Source organism: Phallusia mammillata, chromosome 2 (genome assembly GCF_965637545.1).
Source record: "Phallusia mammillata chromosome 2, kaPhaMamm4.hap1.1, whole genome shotgun sequence".
In the NCBI taxonomy this organism is placed as follows: domain Eukaryota; kingdom Metazoa; phylum Chordata; class Ascidiacea; order Phlebobranchia; family Ascidiidae; genus Phallusia; species Phallusia mammillata.
The window spans coordinates 3,449,678-3,474,791 of NC_137253.1; the positions used below are offsets into that span (position 1 = coordinate 3,449,678).

General features: G+C 36.2%; 2 protein-coding genes across 6 annotated transcripts; one reads left to right on the top strand and one right to left on the bottom strand.

The window, feature by feature from the left end:
• The first annotated feature begins 671 nt into the window (after positions 1 to 671).
• Positions 672 to 11,696, top strand: LOC145212166 (uncharacterized). Its single transcript, XM_080080207.1, has 13 exons — positions 672 to 753; positions 912 to 1,009; positions 1,176 to 1,348; positions 1,726 to 2,591; positions 2,755 to 2,835; positions 3,310 to 3,435; positions 3,949 to 4,071; positions 4,200 to 4,289; positions 5,890 to 5,985; positions 9,427 to 9,527; positions 9,793 to 9,942; positions 11,038 to 11,160; positions 11,290 to 11,696. The coding sequence occupies exons 1-13, from the start codon at positions 672 to 674 to the stop codon at positions 11,350 to 11,352; spliced, it is 2,172 nt and encodes a 723-aa protein (XP_079936333.1). The 3' UTR covers positions 11,353 to 11,696.
• Positions 11,697 to 18,216: 6,520 nt separating this feature from the next.
• Positions 18,217 to 25,063, bottom strand: LOC145214229 (uncharacterized). 5 transcript variants are annotated; one of them, XR_013856993.1, is made up of 5 exons: positions 24,080 to 24,537; positions 22,286 to 22,415; positions 21,777 to 21,881; positions 21,433 to 21,500; positions 18,217 to 18,590 (listed from the first exon to the last, which is right to left on the bottom strand). XR_013856993.1 is itself a non-coding variant. In XM_080082716.1 (4 exons), exons 2-4 carry the CDS (start codon positions 22,442 to 22,444, stop codon positions 18,507 to 18,509), a joined length of 348 nt encoding a protein of 115 aa, XP_079938842.1. In that variant the 5' UTR covers positions 22,445 to 24,139; positions 24,552 to 25,063; the 3' UTR covers positions 18,217 to 18,506. The 5 variants fall into 5 exon arrangements, 4 of the variants coding, with proteins under 4 accessions (XP_079938842.1, XP_079938839.1, XP_079938843.1 ...); XM_080082716.1 differs by lacking the exon at positions 21,433 to 21,500 and adding an exon at positions 24,552 to 25,063 and having other exon boundaries at positions 22,286 to 24,139; XM_080082713.1 differs by lacking the exon at positions 21,433 to 21,500 and having other exon boundaries at positions 24,080 to 24,538.
• Positions 25,064 to 25,114: the final 51 nt, after the last annotated feature.

The window sequence follows — 25,114 nt, forward strand, 5'->3', positions numbered from 1 at the left end:
AACAATCGCGTTTCTATCGTTGTGATGATACTTGAGCCCCTATGTTGGTTACCTGTCACGCCTCAACGCATCCAAGTTAGATTAAATTGTTTTTCTGTATGTTGGTGATGACGGCTCAAACCACACATAACAAATTGTTTAGTTGAAGACACGTGACCAAGTTTCCATGCAACCTCACTGGTGCTTGTTTTCGAAGGGGCATTTTTCGTGGCTTTGTCGTTTATTTGAGTTTATTGAGTGTAATATTTTGATATCAATCCCTAAACTCGGTCTGGTGACAACTAAGACCGTGGCGATCTCTGCAAAACGGGGAGAACGTGCAAAGCACCGTTTCTCAACATCAAATGATTTCTTCTCACGTGACCGTTTCTAAGCAACTCAAACAAGAGTTGGACTCGCGGACCGAGTTGTATAATCAGCGTTGCGCAATAAATATGTTACGGTTGAATGATTTCGTTATTACGAACAAATAACAATCCGGTCCGGATTTTTGTTCTTTCACTTTAAAACCAAGTAGAAGTAAAATGAAACAATACAAAAAGTTTGCACAATCCTTCTCAGTAGTTGTTTGCGAAATAGCGAACTTTTTCTTCCATTCGTTATTGTTCGAGCCATGGGTTGCCGATTTTTCATTGTAGCTGTTGTTAGCAAACAGGTAGTTACAATTTACGATGCCTCATAAAACGCCGCCATTTCGTCCCACAAACTTTGCCGAAAATAAATTCGTTGTGGTAGAGAATTTCAAGATTTATCGTATAACTTAAAAAATTGCATTCAAACATTATGCAGTGCTGCAGACAAATGCACAAAATTTAACTCATACGAAAATTGTTTGAAACTGTTACGGGGTATTGGAACGCTATTATCCGCTGCCCGTTTAGTGGAAAGTTAATATTTTTCCAACTTAATAGCATGTACCAGTCAGTTTTACCCGGTAACAGGAACAGTTTGTCAGGAAGAATTTTGTGTAAAAAGTTCAATCAATTTTACAATGGCTTCAACAAACGAAGTAAGTAAAACATATGACAATTGGATCAATTGTTTTAGTAGCAAAGGCTTTTTCATGAACAATTTGTATTATTTCAAAAAACTGTTATTTAACGACGAAATGTTTAATGGTAAATTATGACTGTTATCAAAATGTCTTTGTTAAAAAATGTTTTTTTTTACCACAGTTGCAAGAATTGGACTGTGGTGACATCAAGTGCAATCCTGACAAATTCGTGGCCGGTTCAGGAGGTTTCGGGGATGTTCTATTTGGATATCACAATGGGTTAAAGCGAGAAGTTGCCATCAAAATTTTTGAGGTATCTGGTGGAACGCAGGAAAAGGAGCGGCTTGAAAAAACGTAAGTTATAAGATACTGTAAATATAGGAGGGGGTACTTTAACCCATTTTAGCGTAATTTTGTGATTCAGCCTTTTTTGGTTTACAAAGGCATTTAGACAAGACTGGTTCAAAGAATGGTTGCATCGGCTGACAGTGTATTTTATTTATCTGGTATATCTGTTGGCTTACAAAAATACTTATCCCCTGAAAGGCATGGACCTTAGGTGTTTTTATTCATTGCTAATAACCGAAGATTAAAAAGAAAGAAACGGGGGTCTGTGTGACGTTTGATAATTTTTTTAAGGGGACATACCACCCCACCTGGTCTATCTTCGCTTTGCGTTGTTACATGCACAAAACAGCAACATGCAGTTGAATAAAAACTTACTTTGGTAGAATAAAAGAAGAAATGGAGCACTTGCAGAAAGCAGATCATGAAAATGTCGTTCGGGTTTTCGGCTACGTCAAGTGGTCTTTTGCAATGGGAATTGTGATGGAATATTACAAAGGCGGGAACCTCAAGGAGCTACTACAGGATACAGCAAAAGAACTGGGCCTTGCTGTGCGCGTTCGCATTTTATACGAAATAGCATCAGCAATGGCTTTCTGTCACAATTTACCCGACAAACGTTTAATTCATCAGGATCTAAAACCCGAAAATGTTATGTTTTCTAAAGAGCTTCATTGCAAAATTATCGATTTCGGCGGGGCCGAGTTGGCAACCTATAGTATTTCGGCTAATGTGAATCCTTTGGCACGAAGCAAGAAAGAAAGGCCTCAATTCACTCCCTATTACACAGCTCCTGAAAAACTCAAGGACCTCACCATGAAGCCGAGGAAGCAACATGACGTGTACGCCTTTTCAATGATCACATACTGGGCACTAACTCGCAAAGCTCCGTATCCACGTCTGACTCAGGAAGAGCGAAGAGAGTTATTGGAGGAAATCAAGAAAGGAAAAAGACCAGACTGTCAGGAAATACAGGATTGGATACAAACCTTAGACGGTGAAGACAGAGAAATCGCAGAGCAACTCCAACTACTGATGAAGCGATGCTGGGATCAAGATCCAACAAAACGTCCCACAATGACTGAAATAAAAGAAGAATTGAAAACACGTTTAGACCAACAGAAAACCACCAAGCTACTTTCTCAAGTTTTGACGACTTTGACTCAAATGGGTTCGGACGAGCAAACGCAAGTCAGCGAAGGTCAAAGCGTTCCTCTTCATTATTTTTCAACCCGGGCCGGTAATTTTCACGGTAAATTGACAAGTCAACACATATTATGTCAATAAGGTGTAACTGGAAGGAGAAGCAGATTTCCCTTTCTCGAAGCGCGTAGTTATCACGATTAAGTTGGGAGATTTGCACAGTAACATAAAAAAATGGAGTCGTTTTGTCATTTTACCCATCTGTATTTCAGTGCCCTCCACATCGGTTGGAACCGAAGGACGGGTAAGCGAACCAGCGGAGGGCGCCAAAGTGTATCCTTCTTCTCAGCAAGGTAAAAAAACCTTTTCTAGCAGATAACAAATATAAAACATATTTTCCCCGTTCTAGACCCAGGGTGACATGTTTAAATTTTTTGGCATATAATGCATAGGAACGGCAAAACTATATAGAGTCTACTTTTGGAGCTAGAAGGCTGCATGTCTCACATACACGAACTAGTCAATAAAGACTATTCTTCATTCATTGAACTTTATTTTATTTGTCGCAAACTTTGCTCTTTGATGGGTTGTTTTTCAAAACTGTATGTTATACATTTCCGAGATGTAAAAAAGTGATCAATATATAGCCGTGTAACCGATTGACTTGTGGTAAAGTCAATATTTGTCTTTGGCAACTAACACATTTCACAACAAATTTCACTCGGTGCAAAGGCAATGTTTCAAATAAACCTTGGTTTGGTTTCTTTCGGAAAAGCAAGGCAAATGTATTCACTAAACAAAGATATCTAAAACCAATGTACTTTCAGTTCCTTCTATACCAAGTGGCGTCATTAAAATAACTACCAAACCAACAGAGGACGTAGAAGAGGTACGTTCACCATTTTCTTCTCAACATGGGGAATCTCCCGCCTTCAGCAAAACGCAGCAACCAGGTATATGGTGGACAAAACAATAATTTTTTTAAATAGCTGATTCGGCCAAATAAATTCCGATAATTTAGAACATTATTGCCTTAAACCAGTTTTTTAACATTTTGAGCCACGGAACACGTTGTGCAATAAAATCAACCTCACACTCAACTACTTGATTATACTTAGGCAGCAACCCACACAATTACATTCTTTTCATTTCACAACGAGTCTGATTATTACACAAAAATAAATAAAGTAAATCACGATGAAACATTCAAAATGATGATAGTGAATAATTACCTCTGTAAAAGAAAAGCTATTTCGGCCCAATGAGATAAACTTACGACAGCTATCTGTGGGAGAATGCGCTGCCAATATTGCGGAAAGTCAATATTTGTTTAGCGGCAACTCGTATGACTTTACGCGGTAAAGGCTAAGTTTGTCAGTAATTCTGTTGTGTCGCAATTGATTTACCAGGCGAAATCCATAATCATTACTGGTAAAGGCCCCGAAATTTAACTACCAAAGGTTTAGGGCAAATAGAATCAAACGACACCAAGAAACAATCATTTGAACCAATAGAGAGCGCACATGAACACAAAGCTCGTTCTTTTGAAGAAGAAGAAATTCCCACCAGCAAGAATGCACAGCAATCGGGTATGAGATACGTTTGCTCGTAGGAACTTAATTATAATGTTAGTATAATATTGGTAACAGCATTGTTAACAAAAATGTTTATAGGCAGTGGCCAAAAAATGTGTGATGTTTAAACATTTTTTATTTAGACGCCGTCAGAAACGATGACGGAAAACCCAACATGTCCGTACAAAAGTTGATCGCCCGTTTCAACAGTATATCACCACAGCAACCTGCAGGTAACCAATTCTAGATACGCTGCACCAAATAATTGGGACTTATGTGCTGGTATTGAAGCTCATTACCTGGCTAACGCAATTTGTTTGTGAACGACAGCCATAATGGCTAAGCCGGTTTTTTTTAAAAAATCTCGTATATTTAAAAAAAATGTCAACACGCTGACACTGCAGCTTTTAACCAGTTGAGATGAACATAAATTCGTAACTGGGATAAGTTCTGAAGCATTCATTCCAGAGTTGTAAACGGGCTTGAAATTGGAGCCCAAACCCGACCCGAACCCGAATCAGACCGTCTTCCCAATTCTGTAAGCGTTCCAGAACCCTGCTATAACAGCTCACCACGAAAGCTGGATCTACCTAACACCGCTATTACTAAATGGGCGCCTTGCGGTTTATTATATTCTCTAAACGTACAACATTGCACCAAGTTTAATATACCGTTACTCTCTCTATAAAAACAACCACGACATAAAGTCAAATCAATAAATAATCGAACGTTTACTAGCCGCCTCTCTGTACACTGTCTCATTGTTTCAGAACACGTGCCAGCCAACTTTCGCTTGCGGGCGGTTGACAAATCATAAGCCAACACGATTTTAAAGTAACCCGGTAGGACAGGGATCCAGATTTTGGTCGGGATTCGAACCAAGTGCACATCATTTATACGGAAAATTCGACAAAACAGTGCGCGGAAGCAAAGCATGCGACCAGAATAAACGGTGAAACAAATCAAATTACAACATTAAGTGGAAACCTGCAATGTAGAGAAAATAAAGAAAATATGTAGGTGGCGCTGAAAAGGTAACACAAGAAAAAACACATTTAAAGGTAAACATAAGTAAAGTTTATGCAGCGGCCACATGCCAAATGAACAGCCCGCTTAAGTTTAGACTTAAGTTTCACTAGAAGCGCAGGGACAGCCAATTTTAACTAAAACCTGCCCGCGGGCCAGAGGGCCTTAATTGCCAAACCAAACATATAGGCCGGGTAGAAAATATTTATTTAACAAGCAAATAAAGATCGGACATTTTAGAGCTGCGACATAGACGCTTTAACCGATATTGTGAAATATTACCTATACCTTTAGTGCTTCACATTTGGTCGATCTGGCGATTCCCTTCTACGAAGCTGACATGTGCAGCATACGAGGCATTTCATTTAACTTTCGGCGGATTCTCCACTGAGCCTGTGTAACTCAGTTGGTAGAGCACGAGTCCCGAAAAGATCCCTGTCGTGGGATCGAATCTCACTGTAGAGTAGATTTTTTCAATCCTACGCCTTGTAAAAAGCGTTTGTTAAACGGCTGATTCGGTATAATCTAGCTTCAACAGCCCTGGCATGTTATAAGCGCTACACATATATCATAAATAACATAAAACGGAGGGTTTTACAGAAAATTCAACCCCACAAACAATACGTGCAGTGTACTTTGAAACGAAAATGAAATAGAAAAACATTTTTTCACAATACGCTTGCCCTTGTTCATAGCCTGGTTATTTTAAATAATGACATTTTTCTTTAATGATTGTTCTTTCAGTTTTATTTGTTTGGCAGAAACGGTGGATTTTTAAGTTATTTGGCTTGTCACAATTGTGCTTAGATTCCAGCAGAGTGATAAGGACTGAAGTACAGCCGTCCACTGTACCTGCAGCGAAAAGTTCCCATTGCAGCAGCTCATCACCACAGCAACCTACAGGTAAACAAATCACAGATAAACACGTTGCAATTATTTTAAAGCTTTTATTAGAAACTATTTCAAGGTTTTGGTTTGAAACAAGCGCTTAAAAACCACAAATTAACAAAAAGAAAATTCAACGTTTACGTTACGCAAAATGTATTTATCACTAAGGTATGTTCATACTTGAAGGAAGTAAAAGTTGAAGCTTTGCAAGATTTAAACGTCCACAGTTTAAAGTTCAACCACTGCGTAAGGTAGAAGTGGGGAACCTACTTAGTACTGCGGTCCGCATGAATTGCACAATATTTTCGGGCGGGCCAAATATTTTTTTTATCAAATTCCGTGTAACAATACCCTTAACACACAAGTGGTTTCGCTGCTACATGATTGCAACAAACAAGGCATACCGTTTAATAGTAACAAGGCATACCGGTTAATAGTGACAATAATAGTAACAATAAGGATCCACGCTAATAGCTCTGAAATCAATTTAAAACTAACCAGTGGCGGCTCGTGCCTAAAATTTGTGGGGGTGCTGCTCAAAATTTTAGCCTTTATTGAACATATATAAGTTGGCAATATACAGAAAAGCTACATTTATAGTTTTCTAGCCATTGTTTTGTGTAGAAAAACAAGTAATACAAATCTTAATTAGAAAGTCCATTGTGAAGTAATTTTTGTTACGCAATAATGTACACGAGTGTAAACAGCAGACGGTATCATTTGTGTATTTTGTTTACTTGCACAGCGACGGCTAAACACCATAATATGCAGTAATAATGTGGAACAAAAACACACGTGACACAGACTCGAAACTAAGCGGTTGTAAATACGGTAAAACACAACAAGAATGTAGAAAAAAAGTAATGATTCGAAAAAGGTCGAAGTATTTCAGTTCAACAACATTTAAAAAAATGGTCATGTTTCATTTAAGTAACCTTATGGTTACAGTCAGCGTTTTCAACATATTGTATGACACTTCACAGATTATAATTGTCACACAAAAAACTAGCCATACAGCTGTTTATTGGTATCATAACTGACAAATTTAACAACCACTTTACATTTGTGTCAGAACTTGTTTATTTTAACATCTTTTTTTGAATTTTTGTATACAGACTATTATTTGTCTTTCAGATTTTTAACTGCTATAACTGCTGCTTTATTTGCTGCCAAATAGCTTATAATTGCTTTTTTAAGTGCAAAAGCTTTAAAATTTACAACACTCTCACTTAAATTTAAACCATATTATTAAACTTTGTGCTTCCTTTTTACAACCAAAATGAATCATAAAGTTATAGTTTGGGCATGATAATTGATAGCTTCTTCCTTGATTCCAAATGACAACTCAGAAGCTGTTTTTTTATTTAGTAGTACTAGCACTGCAAGTGCAAGTCTTTTGGAAATAATGGTGTTCCTAACAAAGGTTTGCATCCAAACTGTTTTGCCTTTGAAGGACTCATGGAAACAACGAAAAGGATTTTTCATCCTAGTAATTTCACTTGTCAAAATATCATCTAGATTATTTTCAAAGTAATCATGAACATCAGATCTACAGAAACATTTTCATTTCAGTAACTAGCTTTTCTTTGTCAACAATATGATGTGCTTGGTGGTCAACACTATCTTGTCTGTAGAATGTTCATTCTTAAGAAACACTTCCTGTAAAGCAATTTACCAGCTACTGTTTAGACAAACAGTACATGTCCATTATATCAATACTCATCTTTTTCATCATGACCACGTAAGGGAGTCTCAAAGTTTCCACAGTCTATTATTTTGGACAAAATTTCACGATTTTTTCCACTTTTTTGTTGTGTTTAATAATTGAAAGTCTATATACGCCTCACTAAGTTTTTCCTCAATATTTACAGTTCCCAAAAGTGAAAGTGAAACATCATTGTCCACATGCTTCTTTGACTTCTCATGTTTTTCTGCTTTCTCACCTATTTTGGCTACATTTGTAAAACCATCTTTTGTCCAGCATTTTTCATCACCTCCACACAGCAAACATGGAAAACAGAACAGTGCATTTTTAACTTCACAACCACAAAGCCATTTTTTCTTTTGATACCATTCAGAATTAAAACTGCGTATATATTTCTTGTTGTGGCTCATTCCTGGCTGACAAAGTTGAATATCAGGCGTTGGACGCCTTTTTTTCTTTATACTTACCTTTTCAGCACTTGATAACTGCGAAATCTTAAGTTGCTGAAGCTCACTTACAGTCACCGAATTAGAATCTTGAAAAGCCATGATTAACCTTTTAATCAAAAACTGTAAAAATGATTAACAAAGAATAACTGTCGTACTGTACTCATTGTCGAACCTGGTGGTAAACGTGATTTGCTTTGGCACACACAAAAAAACGCGAAACAGACAACTACTTTCGGGTGCCCAGGTCTCACGCTACGTGATTGGTGGAGCTGCGCGAGCCGCAGCACCCTAGCTCCTATTTCGCCCAGCATGTAGCTTTTCAAAGTGCGCATGCGCAGAACCGCAAATCGTCATGAAACGTCACGAAACGTCAGAAAACTGGAGCTGCAGTTCCAGCATAGATATACATTGGTGTTTCCAAAAAAAAAATTTTTAATGAAAAAAAAGGTAATTAGGGCGGAAATTATGATTATTATATATTGCTAAGGAATAAAAAAATAAAAATAATGAAAGTAATTTGTAATATTATGGTAGGTGTGTCAAGTAAAAATATCTAGGGGGTGCTGCAGCTCCGCAGCACCCTAGCACGAGCCGCCCCTGAAACTAACACCACATGGCAAATAATTTCTTACAGCAAGGAGAGGCAATCGAGTGACTGTTACGTCACAAATGCAGCAAGTGATTGAATGTGTGGCAATTTTTATAAGTTCAAATGAGGAAATGTCGAAGTCATTTCGAATAAATATTTTTGCATAGGCCTAAACATTTTTTTATTTTTTTGATAATATGTTTTATGCTGTAATTTAACAAAATTGTGACGCGGGCCACATTAAAAGGCAAGCTAGCAGCATGCGACCTGTGGGCTGCCGGTTACCCACCCAAGGCGTCGTACTGCACACAAAATTAATGTAAAAAAAAGTTGACAACGCAATTTAAAATATGAATTGTGTTTTTCGATATAGGATAAAATCAGAGTTGCTTAGTTTCATAAAAAAAACTGTTTTGACAAGTTTGTTAATGTCCACTAGATCTTCGCTGCACATGGTTCCGAAATCAATATCGTGATTATCATTAGAAACGAGTCTAACAAACAAAGACAACCTTTTAAAAATTTCTAGTCTAAGCTATTTAACTAATATAGTCACAAGAAGTGGAGTTCGTGTGTTTGGCCAAAAATGTATCTTACCGAAAATCTTAAAGACATTTTCGGTTCACTTTTTAGTTTTACTTGGTATATATTTAAGCAACGTATATTTTATCGTTTAATGGCAAACCTAATTTTAAAAAACTTAACCTTTAAAGATATAAAGGTGATACGACGAGTGAAAGTTTGTTATTCCTACGAACCAGAAGATTTTGACGAACTGCAGTTAAAAGTTGGCGACATAATCGACGTGTATAATGTGAGTTCTCGTTTTTTTGTATTTATCTGAGTAAAAATTCCAATGCCACTTTTTTACTATAAGAACAAAATTTTGTTTTATAAATTGTTAAATATTATGCTATAATCGACAAAATTACAACTGTTTTGTAATACAGCGATTTATATGTCCATGCACCAGAACAGTTTCTAAACAACTGTGGCATTATGGGCGAACAATTTGTTTAAATTTATAAGATTATCTTTCTTGTCAGTCAATTAAAAAAAATGCTGCTTGCATTATTTAGGAACTGGAAGGTTGGTCCGTGGGTCGATGCAACGGAAAGGAAGGACTTTTTCCAGCAAACTACGCCATCCCTTTAGAGGAAGTTGACGCACCAACAACATCAGCAGCATCTAAGAAATCTGGAGAATCGGCTCAAGAAGAAGCAAAAAAGGCAAGTAATTTACTGAAGTTAAATATGTTGGATTGTAGATTGGAAACCTACAAGGGCTTTTTATCTTTAACTGTAATCTTGTTTGGAAGTTTATTACCTTTGCCATTTACATTGGGTCGTATAGTTTCAAATTCTGTTTAAAAGGCTGATTGTTTCTGTAGGAAGAAAGCTACACCGTGTCGCTATAAATATTGCTGTTTATTATATATTTTCGTTCAATCCTATATAGCTGTGGACTTTTTTAGAGTTTAAACCAGATAGTACAGGGCGAAGTATTTTTAGGTCAGTTGTGGACAAAGGTTACATTTGTTCCATTGCATGTAATGCTTACTTATAAAGTGAACTTAAAAAAGATGTGGGAAAAGTTTTGTTGTAATATATATTTTTGTACCTAGATATTGGAAACCAAGGAAGTGAAAAACAAAGGTAAGTATGTAAGAGATGTATGTAATAGAAGTGAACGAAAACGTTCATGAGAAAACGAATAATTTCCAAACGAGTAACCTTGCTTCAGAATATTGGTGTACAGTTTTCGTATCGTCGCCTGATTGACATTTTAATATAACACAACTTGACAACTATTTGATTTTTTTACTTTCATAAACTACAAAGCCTTTCACCAGGATAAACGTGGCCCTTATCGATTTTTAAGTGCGCCGAATCTTCCTACAATATTATTCCATTTCTGATAAAAATTTCAAACTTTAATGTTTTGCTGAAAGTAGATTAGACGAGAAAATAGCAACAACATACACTATTCGATTTATATCTATTGGTTTTATTCTAGGGCTTACCGAACTTTAACTCGCCTTTATAATTTGTAAACGTTTTTAAACATACAGTAACCCGTCAGTGTAAGTTGGCCTTTTCGCTGTTTTGAAGCTTATGCAGCCAACTCTCAACTGCACTTGCAACTGTTTAATATGTGGAGTCTTACGCACTATAGTTTAGTGGAAAGTTAATATGTGACAACTCAAACAAAACCAATCCGGCACTTCGTTAGCAAATAACCTATGTTTATAAGTAATATTCTTCTGTTACAAAACGAAACAATACAATATAAAAGTGTCTAGTAGTAAACCACCAATATTTTAGTGCCCTCCACATCAGATGACACCGGGGAACGATCAACCGAACCCACAGATGGCGCAAAAGAGCATGTACAGTCCTTTCCTCAACAAGGGGAGACTTCCACCAGCAGCAGACCGCAGCAACTGGGTATAACATGCATTGACTGGTTGTAACTTCTATCAATCGTATACCAATGCTGAAAGTTACATTGTTGAAAGTTTTCACCCTTTTTTGAAGAACAATTACAAAATCAAAAATAAATTTGATTTTGTTCAGATCCCACCAGACGTGGTTCCAAAGGACTGTTTACCACAGTACGAAAGTTTATCTCACGTTTGAACAAAACATCACCACAACCACCAACAGGTAAAATAATCACGTTATGCACAAAATGATTGCAAATCGTATGTTGACATGTAAGCGCAGAACAAATTTATATCCAACAAGGGGAAGAAAAAGGTATGAGATGCATTAAACCGTTTTAATGTATAGTTATGCTGTTAAAATTGCATTTAACCTACAGCTATTATTTACTAATGCAAGTGTAGGGAATTATGCTTAAACATGTTATTTCTATTGTAGACACAAAACGCTAATATTTCAGACCGCACTTTTACAAACAGTCGCCAGTTTCACATACCAGGACGAGCAAAAACGTTCTTGTCGTAATGTAGCAATCCGATTTAGGCCGTAAGCGTCCACTGCCAGTTTGGTGGAAAGTCAATATTTGTGTAGCGACAACCAACACCTCAAAATAGTTTACATCATGGTAAAGGGGCAGTATGGCACAAAAATCTCTTGTTGTTAGTTATCATTTAATTTAGAAATAAAAATAATATCATATTGATTTGGAAAAGCGAATCAATCTTGTAAGTTAATTTCACGTTGGGGGCAAAATTCAACCACAGTAAAACAACAGTTAGCAGATGTTTTGACACATTATTTTTTTGTTAAATATAAGTTTGATGAAATTGTAAATTTGGGTTTATTTCTGGCCATTTGGAAATATGCGACATGCAGGGGTGTTTACCATGGCAACATTAGCAACTTTGCAATGAGGTTTATTAAAGCTCACCCCATGCAGAACACATAGTCTTGCCCCGTTCGTATATGAAAGAGGCACATAACCCATTTAACGGTTTTTGCTACTCATCGTCCCAACAATCAGCAGAAACCAAGAGTGCATGTCATGTTACTCATCAACACTCGCCTGACAGTTAAAGGACTGCAACTGATGTTCACTACAATTATTTTTTGTTTGCCGGTCTTTGTAGCGACCACCAGTGGCTACAAGTATAACAGGTTTTACAACATGCGCCTCGTTGCTCAAGTCATATGCAAGACTGCAAAGTGGCTGGACTTTTATTGTGCTTGACTATTACCTCGCTTATATACGATGCAGAGTTGTAAGTCGGGACGTGTTCTGGATTAAGTTTTTTCAAAGTAACGGGCTTCGTTTCGTTCCTGACTTTACACTCTGTGTCAGTGTTTTTTTTGAACTAGTTTAACTAGCTGAGTACCTCGTTAACAAACTTTCGGGCCTAAACGGGCTTCTCAAAAGCGATTCGAGTTCGGGGTCGAATTTCATGCCAGTTTACAACTCTGATACGATGTCCTGAATAATATGACATTTTGCTTTTTAATGAATCAGATGCGTTTTTTTTTGCATTTGGGCTACTTCTTCTCAGTCGCAAAAAGCGGCAACCGTTGTCGATCTCACACTTCTTAGCTTAAAAGGGCGATAAAGTATCGAGCAGTGGCGGCTCGTGCCTAAAATTTCTGTTGGTGTTGCTGCAAATTTTAGCCTTTATTTAACATATATAAGTTGGCAATATATAGAAAAGCCACCTTTCAAGATTTCCAGCCGATGTTTTGTGTAGAAAAACAAGTAATACAAATCTTAATTAGTAACTCCTTTGTGACGTCATCTTCGTTACGCATTAATGTGCACGAGTGTAAACAGCAGACAGCATCATCGGGGAATTTTGTTTACTTGCACAGCGACGGCCAAACTCATAAACATGCGGTAATAATCACAAAAACACACGTGACCCAGACTTGAAACGAAGCGGATGTTAATACGGTAAAACACAACGACAATATATTAAACAAAATAGTAATAAATGAGTCGAAAAGTATTTCAGTTGGACAACATTTAAGAATAACTGGTTATAACAATGACCACTAACTAACATACTTGCCATTCAGTCATTAATATGGCCATGTTTCATTTTCGTAACTTGTAGTCACAGTCATTGTTTCAACATATCTCATGACACTTCACAGATTATTGCCACACAAAAAAAACTAGCCATAAAGCTTTTTATGGGTATCAAAACTGACAAATTTAACAACCACATTACATTTGTGTCAGAACTTGGGTATTTAAACTCATTTTCTTAAATTTTTGTGTACAGACTAATAATTGTCGTTCAGTTTGCTTATAATTCCTTTTTTAAGTGCAATACTCCTCCAAACTTTGAAATTTACAACACTCTCATTTAAATTTAAACCATATGATGAAATCTTGTGCTTCCTTTTTACAACCAAAATGAATCATAAAGTTATAGTTTGGGCAAAATAATTGATAGCTTCTTCCTTGATTTCCAAATGACAACTAAGAAAATGTTTGTTTCTATTTAGTGCTAGCACTGCAAATGCAAGTCTTTTGGAAATAAAGGTGCCCCTTAGAAAAGTTTGCATCCTTTTCAGTGTTGAAACGAACCGTTTTGCCTGAAAGGACCCATGCAAATAGCAAAAAGGATTTTTCATTTTAGTAATTTAACTTGTCAAAACATCATCTAGATTATTTTCAAAGTAATCATGAACATCAGATCTATACAGAAACATTTTTCTAACTAGCTTTACTTTGTCAACAATAGGATATGCTTGGTGGCCACTACAATCTTCTCTGTAGAATATTCATTCTTAAGAAACACTTCCTGTGAAGCAATTTAGCAGCTACTGTTTGGAGAAATTGTATGTCCATTATATCAATACACATGATTGCACTAAGTTGCAAATCTGTCCACATGGTGTGTTAAGAAACCAAAACTTGAAATGGTCATCACTCAGTTATTTCAAAATTCCTGTTGCTTCTGCAATTGCTTGTTCTGCATTTGATATTGCCCGAATTTCAGTGAGGCATTTACCTTCACAGTAACAGGGCTATTTTTCTTTGGTAGCTTTCAGAACTAAAACTGAGTATTTCTTGTTGTTGCCTATTCCTGCATGACATATTTGGAATAGCAGATGTTTTATCCCATTCTGCCTTAAAACTTTTCAAGTTATTTGTTATCATTTAATCGTGACTTTTCTTGGTGTTAGATACAATTTTTAATTCAATGATAACTGCAAAACTGAAACCCACTAACAGTCATCTTAAAAAGTCACGACTTACCTTCAAACAAATAAATTGATAGATGGCAAAATAGTTATTTAACTAAACTCACTGCCGAACTTAAGAATATATATATTCTTAAATTACTATAGTACACGGGTTTTGCTTTGGCACACAAAAGACCCGGAACAGACGACCAAATGCTGGGTTGCCGGTTCACACGCGACGTGATTGGTGGAGCTGCGCGAGACGCAGCACCCTGTCGCCTATTTCGCCCAGGATGTGACTTTACCAAGTGCGCATGCGCACAACTGCAAAACGTCATGAAACGTAACGAAACGTCAGGAAACTGGAACTGCAGCTCCATGCAGCATAGATAACTTATAAATTTCATATTTTATCAAAAAAAGGGGATCAAGTTGCAAATCATGCTTATAATATGTTGCTAACAAATAAAAAAATAAAAGTGATATGTAATATTATATTAGTAGTATTAAGTAAAAATATTAGGGGGTGCTGCAGCTCCGCAGCACCCTAGCACGAGTCGCCCCTGGTATCGGGCCATGAAAATCCGCACAGATATTTGCCAAAACAGCACTCCGGGAAACCTGTATAGGAACGACGGAGTCATCTCACGAATTTGTACAAGCTGACCAGTGGCGGCTCGTGCCTAAAATTTGTGGGGGTGCTGCTCAAAATTTTAGCCTTTATTGAACATATATAAGTTGGCAATATATAGAAAACCTACATTTATAGTTTTCTAGCCATTGTTTTGTGTAGAAAAACAAGTAATACAAATCTTAATTACAAACTCCATTGTGACGTAATTTTTGTTACGCAATAATGTACACGAGTGTAAATAGCAGACGGCATCATTTGTGTATTTTGTTTACTTGCACAGCGACGGCTAAACTGTTTAGCCTAAACACCAGAACATGCAGTAATAATGTGGAACAAAAACACACGTGACAGAGACTCGAAACTAAGCGGTTGTAAATACGGTAAAACACAACAAGAATATAGAAAAAAAAGTAATGATTCGAAAAAGGTCGAAGTATTTCAGTTCGACAACATTTAAAAAAATGGTCATATTTCATTTAAGTTACCTTATGGTCACAGTCAGCGTTTTCAACATATTATATGACCTTCACAGATTATAATTGTCACACAAAAAACTAACCATACAGCTGTTTATTGGTATCATAACTGACAAATTTAACAACCACTTTACATTTGTGTCAGAACTTGTTTATTTTAACATCTTTTTTGAATTTTTGCGTACAGACTATTATTTGTCTTTCAGATTTTTACCTGCTATAATTGCTGCTTTATTTGCTGGCAGACAGCTTATAATTGCTTTTTTACATGCAAAACTCCTTGAAGCTTTAAAATTTACAACACCCTCACTTAAATTTAAACCATATTATTAAACCTTGTGCTTCCTTGTTACAACCAAAATGAATCATAAAGTTATAGTTTGGGCATGATAATCGATAGCTTCTTCCTTGATTCCAAATGACATCTGAGAAACTGTTTTTCTATTTAGTAGTACTAGCACTGCAGGTGCAAGTCTTTTGGAAATAATGGTGTTCCTAACAAAGGTTTGCATCCAAACTGTTTTGCCTTTGAAAGACTCATGGAAACAGCAAAAAGGATTTTTCATCCTAGTAATTTCACTTGTCAAAACATCATCTAGATTATTTTCAAAGTAATCATGAACATCAGATCTACAGAAACATTTTCATTTCAGTAACTAGTATTTCTTTGTCAACAATAGGATGTGCTTGGTGGTCACTACTATCTTGTCTGTAGAATGTTCATTCTTAAGACACACTTCCTGTGAAGCAATTTAGCAGCAACTGTTTAGACAAACAGTACATGTCCATTATAGCAATACTCATCTTTTTCATCTTGTCCACGTAAGGGAGTTTCAAAGTTTCCACAGAACAAAATGCAGTCTTTTATTTTGGACAAAATTTCACGATTTTTTTCCACTTTTTTGTTGTGTTCAATAATTGAAAGTCTATATACGCCTCACTAAGTTTTTCCTTAATATTTACATTTCCCAAAAGTGAAAGTGAAACATCATTGTCCACATGCTTCTTTGACTTCTCATGTTTTTCTGCTTTCTCACCTATTTTGGCTACATTTGTAAAACCATCTTTTGTCCAGCATTTTTCATCACCTCCAAACAGCAAAAATGGAAAACAGAACAGTGCATTTTTAACTTCACAACCACGAAGCCAATTTTTCTTTTGATACCATTCAGAATTAAAACTGCGTATATATTTCTTGTTGTGGCTCATTCCTGGCTGACAAAGTTGAATATCAGGCGTTGGACGCCCTTTTTTCTTTATACTTACTTTTTCAGCACTTGATAACTGCGAAATCTTAAGTTGCTGGAGCTCACTTACAGTCACCGAATTAGAATCTTGAAAAGCCATGATTAACCTTTCAATCAAAAACTGTAAAAATGATTAAAAAAGAATAACTGTCGTACTGTACTCATTGTCGAACCTGATGGTACACGTGATTTGCTTTGGCACACAATAAACGCGGAACAGACAACTACTTCCGGGTGCCCAGGTAACACGCTACGTGATTGGTGGAGCTGCGCGAGCCGCAGCACCCTGGCTCCTATTTCGCCCAGCATGTAGCTTTTCAAAGTGCGCATGCGCAGAACCGCAAAACGTCATGAAACGTCACGAAACGTCAGAAAACTGGAGCTGCAGTTCCAGCATAGATATACATTAGTGTTTCCAAAAAAAAAATTTTTTTTAATGAAAAAAAAGGTGATTACGGCGGAAATTATGCTTATTATATATTGATAAGGAATAAAAAAATAAAAATAATGAAAGTTATTTGTAATATTATGGTAGGTTTATTAAGTAAAAAATCTAGGGGGTGCTGCAGCTCCGCAGCACCCTAGCACGAGCCGCCCCTGAAGCTGACTGTATTTATACACGGCAACCAACACCGATATAAGCGAAACTTCGTTGCCCTACTACTCCTCTATCTCACAGCTTGGTACAAAGCAGTCTGGTGCTTCAGCCTCACATGCAAATTGTTCTGCGCGCTTCTAGACAACGGGTCTCTAACACGCGGCCCGCGGTACACAATTTTCTGTGGTCCGCGGCGTTATTAGCAAACAAAAAGGATATTAGTATTTTGTAGAATATAAAGTTTTTGTTTAATTCACCCTCAAAGTGTGATGCATTATTATTATTGCGATAAAATAATGCAAACTTAATCTGACCACCAAAGAGTAAAGTTCAAAATCCGTTAAGTTTTTTGTACACATTATTTGTTCAGCTTAGGGATAGTGAACGTTTAATTTTGTGAAGGCCAACCAATATTATATTGACACTTATGTAGGCCCTACTGACTTTTTCAGATACCTGTAGGCCAGTGGTTTCCAAACAGTTTCATTTACATAACAGACGTTTTGTAATTTTCCGCGGTCCAAGATTAATTCAATGGTAAGGTCAATTAAACAGCTTAAGTTGAAAAAAAACTGACAAGTTAATTTTGTTCGGAAAACTATTTTTCTTTGAAATCAGATACCAGGCTGGAGAAAAAAAACCCAATGCAAAATAAAAACAAACATACAACTGCATTATTACTTAGTATTGTGTCGTCACAACCTACTTATTACGTCACACAGATAACATTAGCGTACGTTAAAAATTTTTAACATTTGATCGTTTTTGATTGACTAGATTTCAAAAAATTACCAAAATATTTGGTACGTAACGCTCAAAACACATTTATTTCAAAAAACTTTTAATTTACATAGGGAACTTAAAATAAAAACTTCATTTTTTATTTCCCTGCAGATCAAACTGACGAATACAATCAACAAATACAAAATTATGTTGATTTATTGAAAACAAAAAAGTATGACGAAGCAAAAATGACCAAACAACAACTTTCAAGGTCAATCACAGGTCAACCAGGGGTCACTGCAGAAAACTTGGAAGCCGAAGCCACAAAATTTAGAAATGAAGGCAAATATTTGGAAGCCATTTTGTTTTTTAGTATTGCCGCAGATTTCTATGTGAAGAAAAATCCCGACTTCGCTGTAGCGAGAAGTGTAGTGTGGTGTGCGTTGGGAATTCAAGCAGCAATCGGACTTTTGATGGAATATCCTGATTCATCTTCGAAGTCGAGAAACACAGAAATCGTGCGCGATCACGTGATCCCACTGATGCGTGACATGATTCAACAAATCCGTGACCTTCAAATAAACGAAAAAATTCGATGTGAACAGGAGGTTTGGTGTTTGTTTCAGATTGAACAGAGTCAACGTTACATCGGGCATTTGGCATCAAGCGAAACAACAATAAAACTTGGACTTGAACTTATGGAAACAAAGTTCGGGAATGAAAGTTCAAAGTTTGAAATCTACGGTATCTTGTTGAACAATCTTGGTGATGTTTTTGAGAAAACTTTACGATTAAACGAAGCAATCGAATATTACACAAAAGCAATCAAATCCTTCAAAACAGCAGAGGATTTAACTGAGGAAGAACGAGGAGAGTATATTGCACTATGTGAGGAGGGTTTACAAGAAACCAAAGCAAAGTTAAACTAGAAGAGTGGCTTTCTGGTATACTTCCATTTTATATATTCTATACGATATTTACCAGTTAACTATACACATCATTTGATGTACACATATGATTGTTTTTGTAAACAAAAACTGATGGGTCCCCACACGCGCGTTTGTGCGGATTTACAGTAAACAAATGTTGCGGTGATTTTTACATTCTTAAGGACAAATTTTTAGAAAGCATTAACCCAACAATAAAAAAAAATTGTTCGTATTCTTTTTGCACTATTATTGTCATGTAATTACAAAATTAAAAAAACGTAACAAAGACTTAAATCTAATCTCTTGCTTTGACCCAGATATAGTCCTCCAAGGTCGGGTTTTGAACACAATTTTTTTAGAAAGCTGTAACAGTGGTGTTACTGACACTTTAAATTAAAAAGCAATTTGCTACAAGTGTATACATAACAAATTGTTTTTCATTTAACTTTGTTTCGCAAAACGAGTACCATTGACCAGTAGTAACCTCTCAGGGTGCACACGCCAAACGACTGTTTGACCTTTTGACACCGTTTTCAATAGCACGCCGTCATTCGTGTGCAACAATACTGTTAAGCCTAATTTATACATGCCTTGAGTATTGACTCCTAAATTGATTGTTAAAAAAACGCTACGTTATGAAGAAAGTTCTGAGCTGTGTTTGTAATACCGACTAGTTGACCTTAAGTAACCCGTGATCATGCGGCGGCCAACCTGACAGCGAGCATTTAAAAAAACATTTATTTGGCAAAAAAGTCAAGTTAATTTTTTCATCTTAACTTTTATTAACAAAGTTTTTCTTGACATATACAAAACCGAAGCACGGTTATTAGGCTTAAATCACGTCATAGGTGTAAAACCTTCGCCAAAACTAAAAATGTGAGTGATAACTTAATAAAACGACATAGCATTGCTGTGCAAAACAGCTGATTTCTAATCACTGAAACGATGTCTCGTAAAACGTCTGTCCGACGTCAAGCTGAGCCCTCCCGCTATCGTAAACCAGTGAGTTACTCTCTTGGTACTTCTGCCTACAGTGTCTTTCTTGACCAAACGAGCGTTAGACACATTTACGTTTCGGGGGCCTGCGGGTGAATCTCTGGGTCATACGGGGTCAAAATTCACATGGACCATCTTTAGACCAATATCTGTAATGTGTATAAAATTGAAAAAGTTTGAACCATTCTTTCTTGACCAAAACGTGGGAACAATAGCCGTGCTAAAAATTTCACGTTTTGGGGTGCTGTGGGTGAACCGAGGGATCAAACGGGGTCAAAATTCACATGGACCATCTTTAGACCAATACCTATTATGTGTGTCAATTTGAAAAAGTTTGAACCATTCTTTCTTGACCAAAACGTGGGAACAAATCCGCGCTAAAAATTTCACGTTTTGGGGGGCTGTGGGTGAACCGAGGGTTCAAACGGGGTCAAAATTCACATGGACCATCTTTAGACCAATATCTGTAATATGTGTAAATTTGAAAAAGTTTGAACCATTCTTTCTTGACCAAAACGTGGGAACAAATCTGCGTTAGAAAGAAAAAAAGAAAAAAGAAAAAAGAAAAAAAGAAAAAAAAAATATAGACAAAAACAATATGTGTCCCCTTCAGGGAAGGGGACCCATAAAAAACATTTATTTGGAAAAAAAGTCAAGTTAATTTTTTCATCTTAACTTTTATTAACAAAGTTTTTCTTGACATATACAAAACCGAAGCATGGTTATTAGGTTTAAATCACGTCATAGGTGTAAAACCTTCGCCAAAACTGAAAATGTGAGTGACCACTTAATAAAACGACATAGCATTGCTGTGCAAAACAGCTGATTTCTAATCACTGAAACGACGTCTCGTAAAACGTCTGTCCGACGTCAAGCTGAGCCCTCCCGCTATCGTAAACCAGTGAGTTACTCTCTTGGTACTTCTGCCTACAGTGTCTTTCTTGACCAAACGGGCGTTAGACACATTTATGTTTCGAGGGCCTATGGGTGAACCTCTGGGTCATACGGGGTCAAAATTCACATGGACCATCTTTAGACCAATATCTGCAATGTGTGTAAATTTGAAAAAATTTGAACCATTTTTTCTTGACCAAAACGTGGGAACAATAGCCGCGCTAAAAATTTCACGTTTTGGGGGGCTGTGGGTGAACCGGGGGATCAAACGGGGTCAAAATTTACATGGACCATCTTTAGACCAATATCTTTAATGTGTGTAAATTTGAAAAGTTTAAACCATTCTTTCTTGACCAAAACGTGGGAACAAATCTGCGTTAGAAAGAAAAAAAGAATATAGACAAAAACAATATGTGTCCCCTTCAGGGAAGGGGACCCATAACAAGTGATTAAGTTTGCTGCAAAACAACTTTTTTGTGTGAAACAAATGCTCTTTTTTGTTGTAAATAAATGTTATGTTTAATTTTATGCTTTTGGTGCAAAATTGCTATATTTTAGTGACAATTTTTTGTACAAATGTAAAAATAAAGCTTACCTTCAAAACTTTGGTAGGAATTCAAAAAATTCAGGACTTTTCACAAAAAATCATGTTTCAACTAAAATCTAAAGAAATAAAGAATTTGTCAGAAATGCACAGTTTATTTGTGGTAAAAAGTTACAGGTTTGACAATTTTTTCAATGAATGAAAAAAAGAGCATTTGTGGGAGTGATGAAGCATAGGTGAAAAAATAAAATGCATTTCAGATGTACTGGAACTGAAAATTTGCAATACTAAATAGCAGTATTAATATTAATTTTTAAAATGTATTTTAAACTTTATCATTAGGACTGCCATTAAGGATCACGATGATTTTAAATTACTATTTAGAAAGAACAAACCTTCATAAGTTGTGTCCGATCAAACACAACCATCTGTGCTTTTTCTAAACAGACGAGTTCCCACAAGTAGATAAACACAGTTGTCACCAATTTCCACCATGAATCCTGCAAAAGTAAATTTAATATTTACACTGCTAAGTGAACAAGAGAGTAAAAGGACAAATGTCTCTTGCGTCTAAAAATAAACATGGTTACAAGTGAGTTAAAAATAGTTTTGTGTAAAATTTTGCCATCATTTACAGTTTGTATTTCATGTTAGTAACCACTAAAATTAAGCATGGTAATACCTGAAAATACTTGAACCTATTTAAATGCATGGGGATAGTAATACCATATCAGAGCACGTGTTGAAGACAAAATCATCTGCCTAATCGCATAGCAAAGCTGAAGAGTGTAAGTTTGGTCGGTGCTAAGAGTGTTTTGTCAAACAGATCATGTATAACAATCAATCAAAAAACCACAAAACAATAGCGACATATTTTGTCACGGAAGTTTCAGTCAAACCCAACCTGATTTTGAGTCCTTGTTGCTAGAAGGGAGTCCTTGTTGCATTCTTTCTCTTGCTTGTAGTGTTTTGTCTCAATATTTGTTTGAGATGATTCAATGTATTTCAACTTGCTATTATCGCTGGAACAAGACCTTTGTACCACGGTATGAAAAAAAAACATGGTAAACTTTAGGGAAAGATCAAGCACCTGAAATTTGATGACCCAACATCAAATACTAAGATGATTAACAGCACCTCAACGCTATGGTTAGTCACAATCATATTTTAATACTTAATTTTATTTTAACAATGGCATAAACTATAAGGTACTATAAACAAGAAAGGTACATGTTTACTCACCTATTTGCAGATATTTTCACATGGATATGTGTGTCAGTTATACACAAACCCAGTGAACAAAACTTATACTTACAACTTAATGTTATATCTAGGGTTGGGCATTTGACCGGTCAAATAAAATCTGGTCAATTGACCGGTCAAATACTTGTCAAATAGGTCAAATATCGGTCAAATACTATTCCCATTATTAAATTGCAATTTTAGTTAAAAGTTGGAAGTTTAATCTTCTTCTAAACCATAAGTAATGGAAATGAAGGTTTCAACTCATGTAAATTTGTTTGTGAAATAGGAAATGTTCAGTTTATATTATACTACAGACTTTTCCGACTGCATTGCATGCTTCATTTCATCAATGGCCCCATCTGTGTGTCTGTAATTTTCATTCAGTAATCACATTTGTGAACTGGATTCTCATAATATTCTATATACATCAGATTAAAGTCTAATTTTGACTGAGATTTAACTGCAAAACTCGCTTATCCTGCTTAAAATCGTAATTTATGCTGTTAAGCTGTTGTCCATTCATGACAAAAAAGGAATATACAAAAGCTTGATATGTACGTACTTTATCCCAATAAGTACTGAACAGTAACTTATCTACAAAAATCTATTCTGGGCAATTATAAGCTAAATATATAGCTACAAACAATTTTTGGATCAACTATAGAAAAAAGGACTGTGGGCCTACAAGTTTACACAGATGGTTTAAATTACTTAGATTTTTTATCTGTCAGTAATAATGTGCAACATTTGCAAAATGCCTAAGTAAATACCAATGAACTAACTTCCCCTCATGGACCTATCACACTCAAATTTATTAAGATAAAACGGTGCTGGAAGTGATCCATGTTTTTTAATTGCATTGGAAACCTTGCAAAGTTTGCCATAACGTAAATCAGATCTTAATTTCAAATGAAAAATATATCCTAATTGTTATGGGATTTTTTTCAAATGAACAAAACACATCTACATTGGCTTAAAAATCACTTATTAATACAAGAGTATGCCCTAAACTGTTCTACCTGAGGGTTATTAGAAATAAATTACCCTTTTCAACAACCAAAAAGCAAGTCCAAGAAAATTTACCACATTTTATTTTTGAAATTAAAAATAGTATTTGACCGGTTAAATAAAGTGCTGTCAATTGACCGGTCAATTGACCGTATTTGACCGGTCAATTGACCGGCTTGCCAACCCTAGTTATATCATTCTGTCAATTAAATTTCTGTGTTGATAACAGTCGACTATTTTCCACCTTGTTTCTTGAGGTGCACATATGCGATATTCCTCTGGTTTAGATCATCTTTAGTATAACTCTATTCAAAAACCAGAAAATAACGCACAGAAAAAAAGTGAACTTTTATGTTTGCATGCACTTAAAGTATGACGTCACAATCATACAGTAAATACCTGTGACATCACAACACAATTACCCAATCAGACCGCAAAATCTTACCTACTGGATTTTGAAATCTTATTACGGCCAGTTGTAGCTTCGTTTGTGGATTGGCAGTTCCTGAAAACACGTTTTCCAAACATTTTAATCCATGACCAACAAAAACTAGTTAAAACCCACTGCAGGTTTTTTCAGATCACGTGATGCCACTGATGCATAACATTACTTTTGAAATTACTGATGCGTAACGTTGTGTTTAGTGCACTTATGTGCGACTTGTTGGTGTTATTATATTTTAAAATTCGCTGTGTAAGACAATCTTACATCCACAACCTTTTGCTGTGTTTAGCCACCAGACTAGTGGTTTCTTAAAAGTGGAACACAAAGGAGTTTCATGGGGCACACAAGCTTAAAATAATTTGCACAAAAATATAGAAACATCATATCACTAAAAAAAATCGTGTAATTAGTTTAAACTTGTTGAAAATATAAACTGCCCATTCTAGCCATGATTACTTTCACTCGCACTTACGACGTTTATGACGCAACAAACAGTACTGTCACGATGTTAGCTGTTGTCGTGGTGAATATTTTTGAGAACGGAAACGCGAACACTGTGCGAAATGTTCAAGTGGTACGCGAGTAGAAAACGTTGGTGAAACAGACGTTTTGCTTTTCCCTTGGCCGTTTTCCGAAAGCAACAATTGATGAGTGTTACTATCAGTCAGAACTTTCTCCCGTAACTCATTTTAACAAAGCTTTTGACATGCCAGGCCTTTATAGCGCGTTCCGCAGTGAATGACTCGATGAGACATTTGTGGACTTCGTGACGTTGCACACAGGAACATGCCATGAGACTGAACATACTTAACCTGCTGTAGGAACCTGCATAAGTCTACAATTACCGACTGTCCTAAACAGGAAAAGAAACCACCGAAAGAAAAGCTGCCGGATAGTTTCAGCAGGCGCCGGGAAGAAGAACACACTACAAATCCCTAGTCTACCATGTCCGAGTCATGTTAGAAACGTGTCAAGAGGTAGAGCAACACGAAACCGGCGTTTATATAAAGGCAATAGCGATAAAAAAAAAGCAAA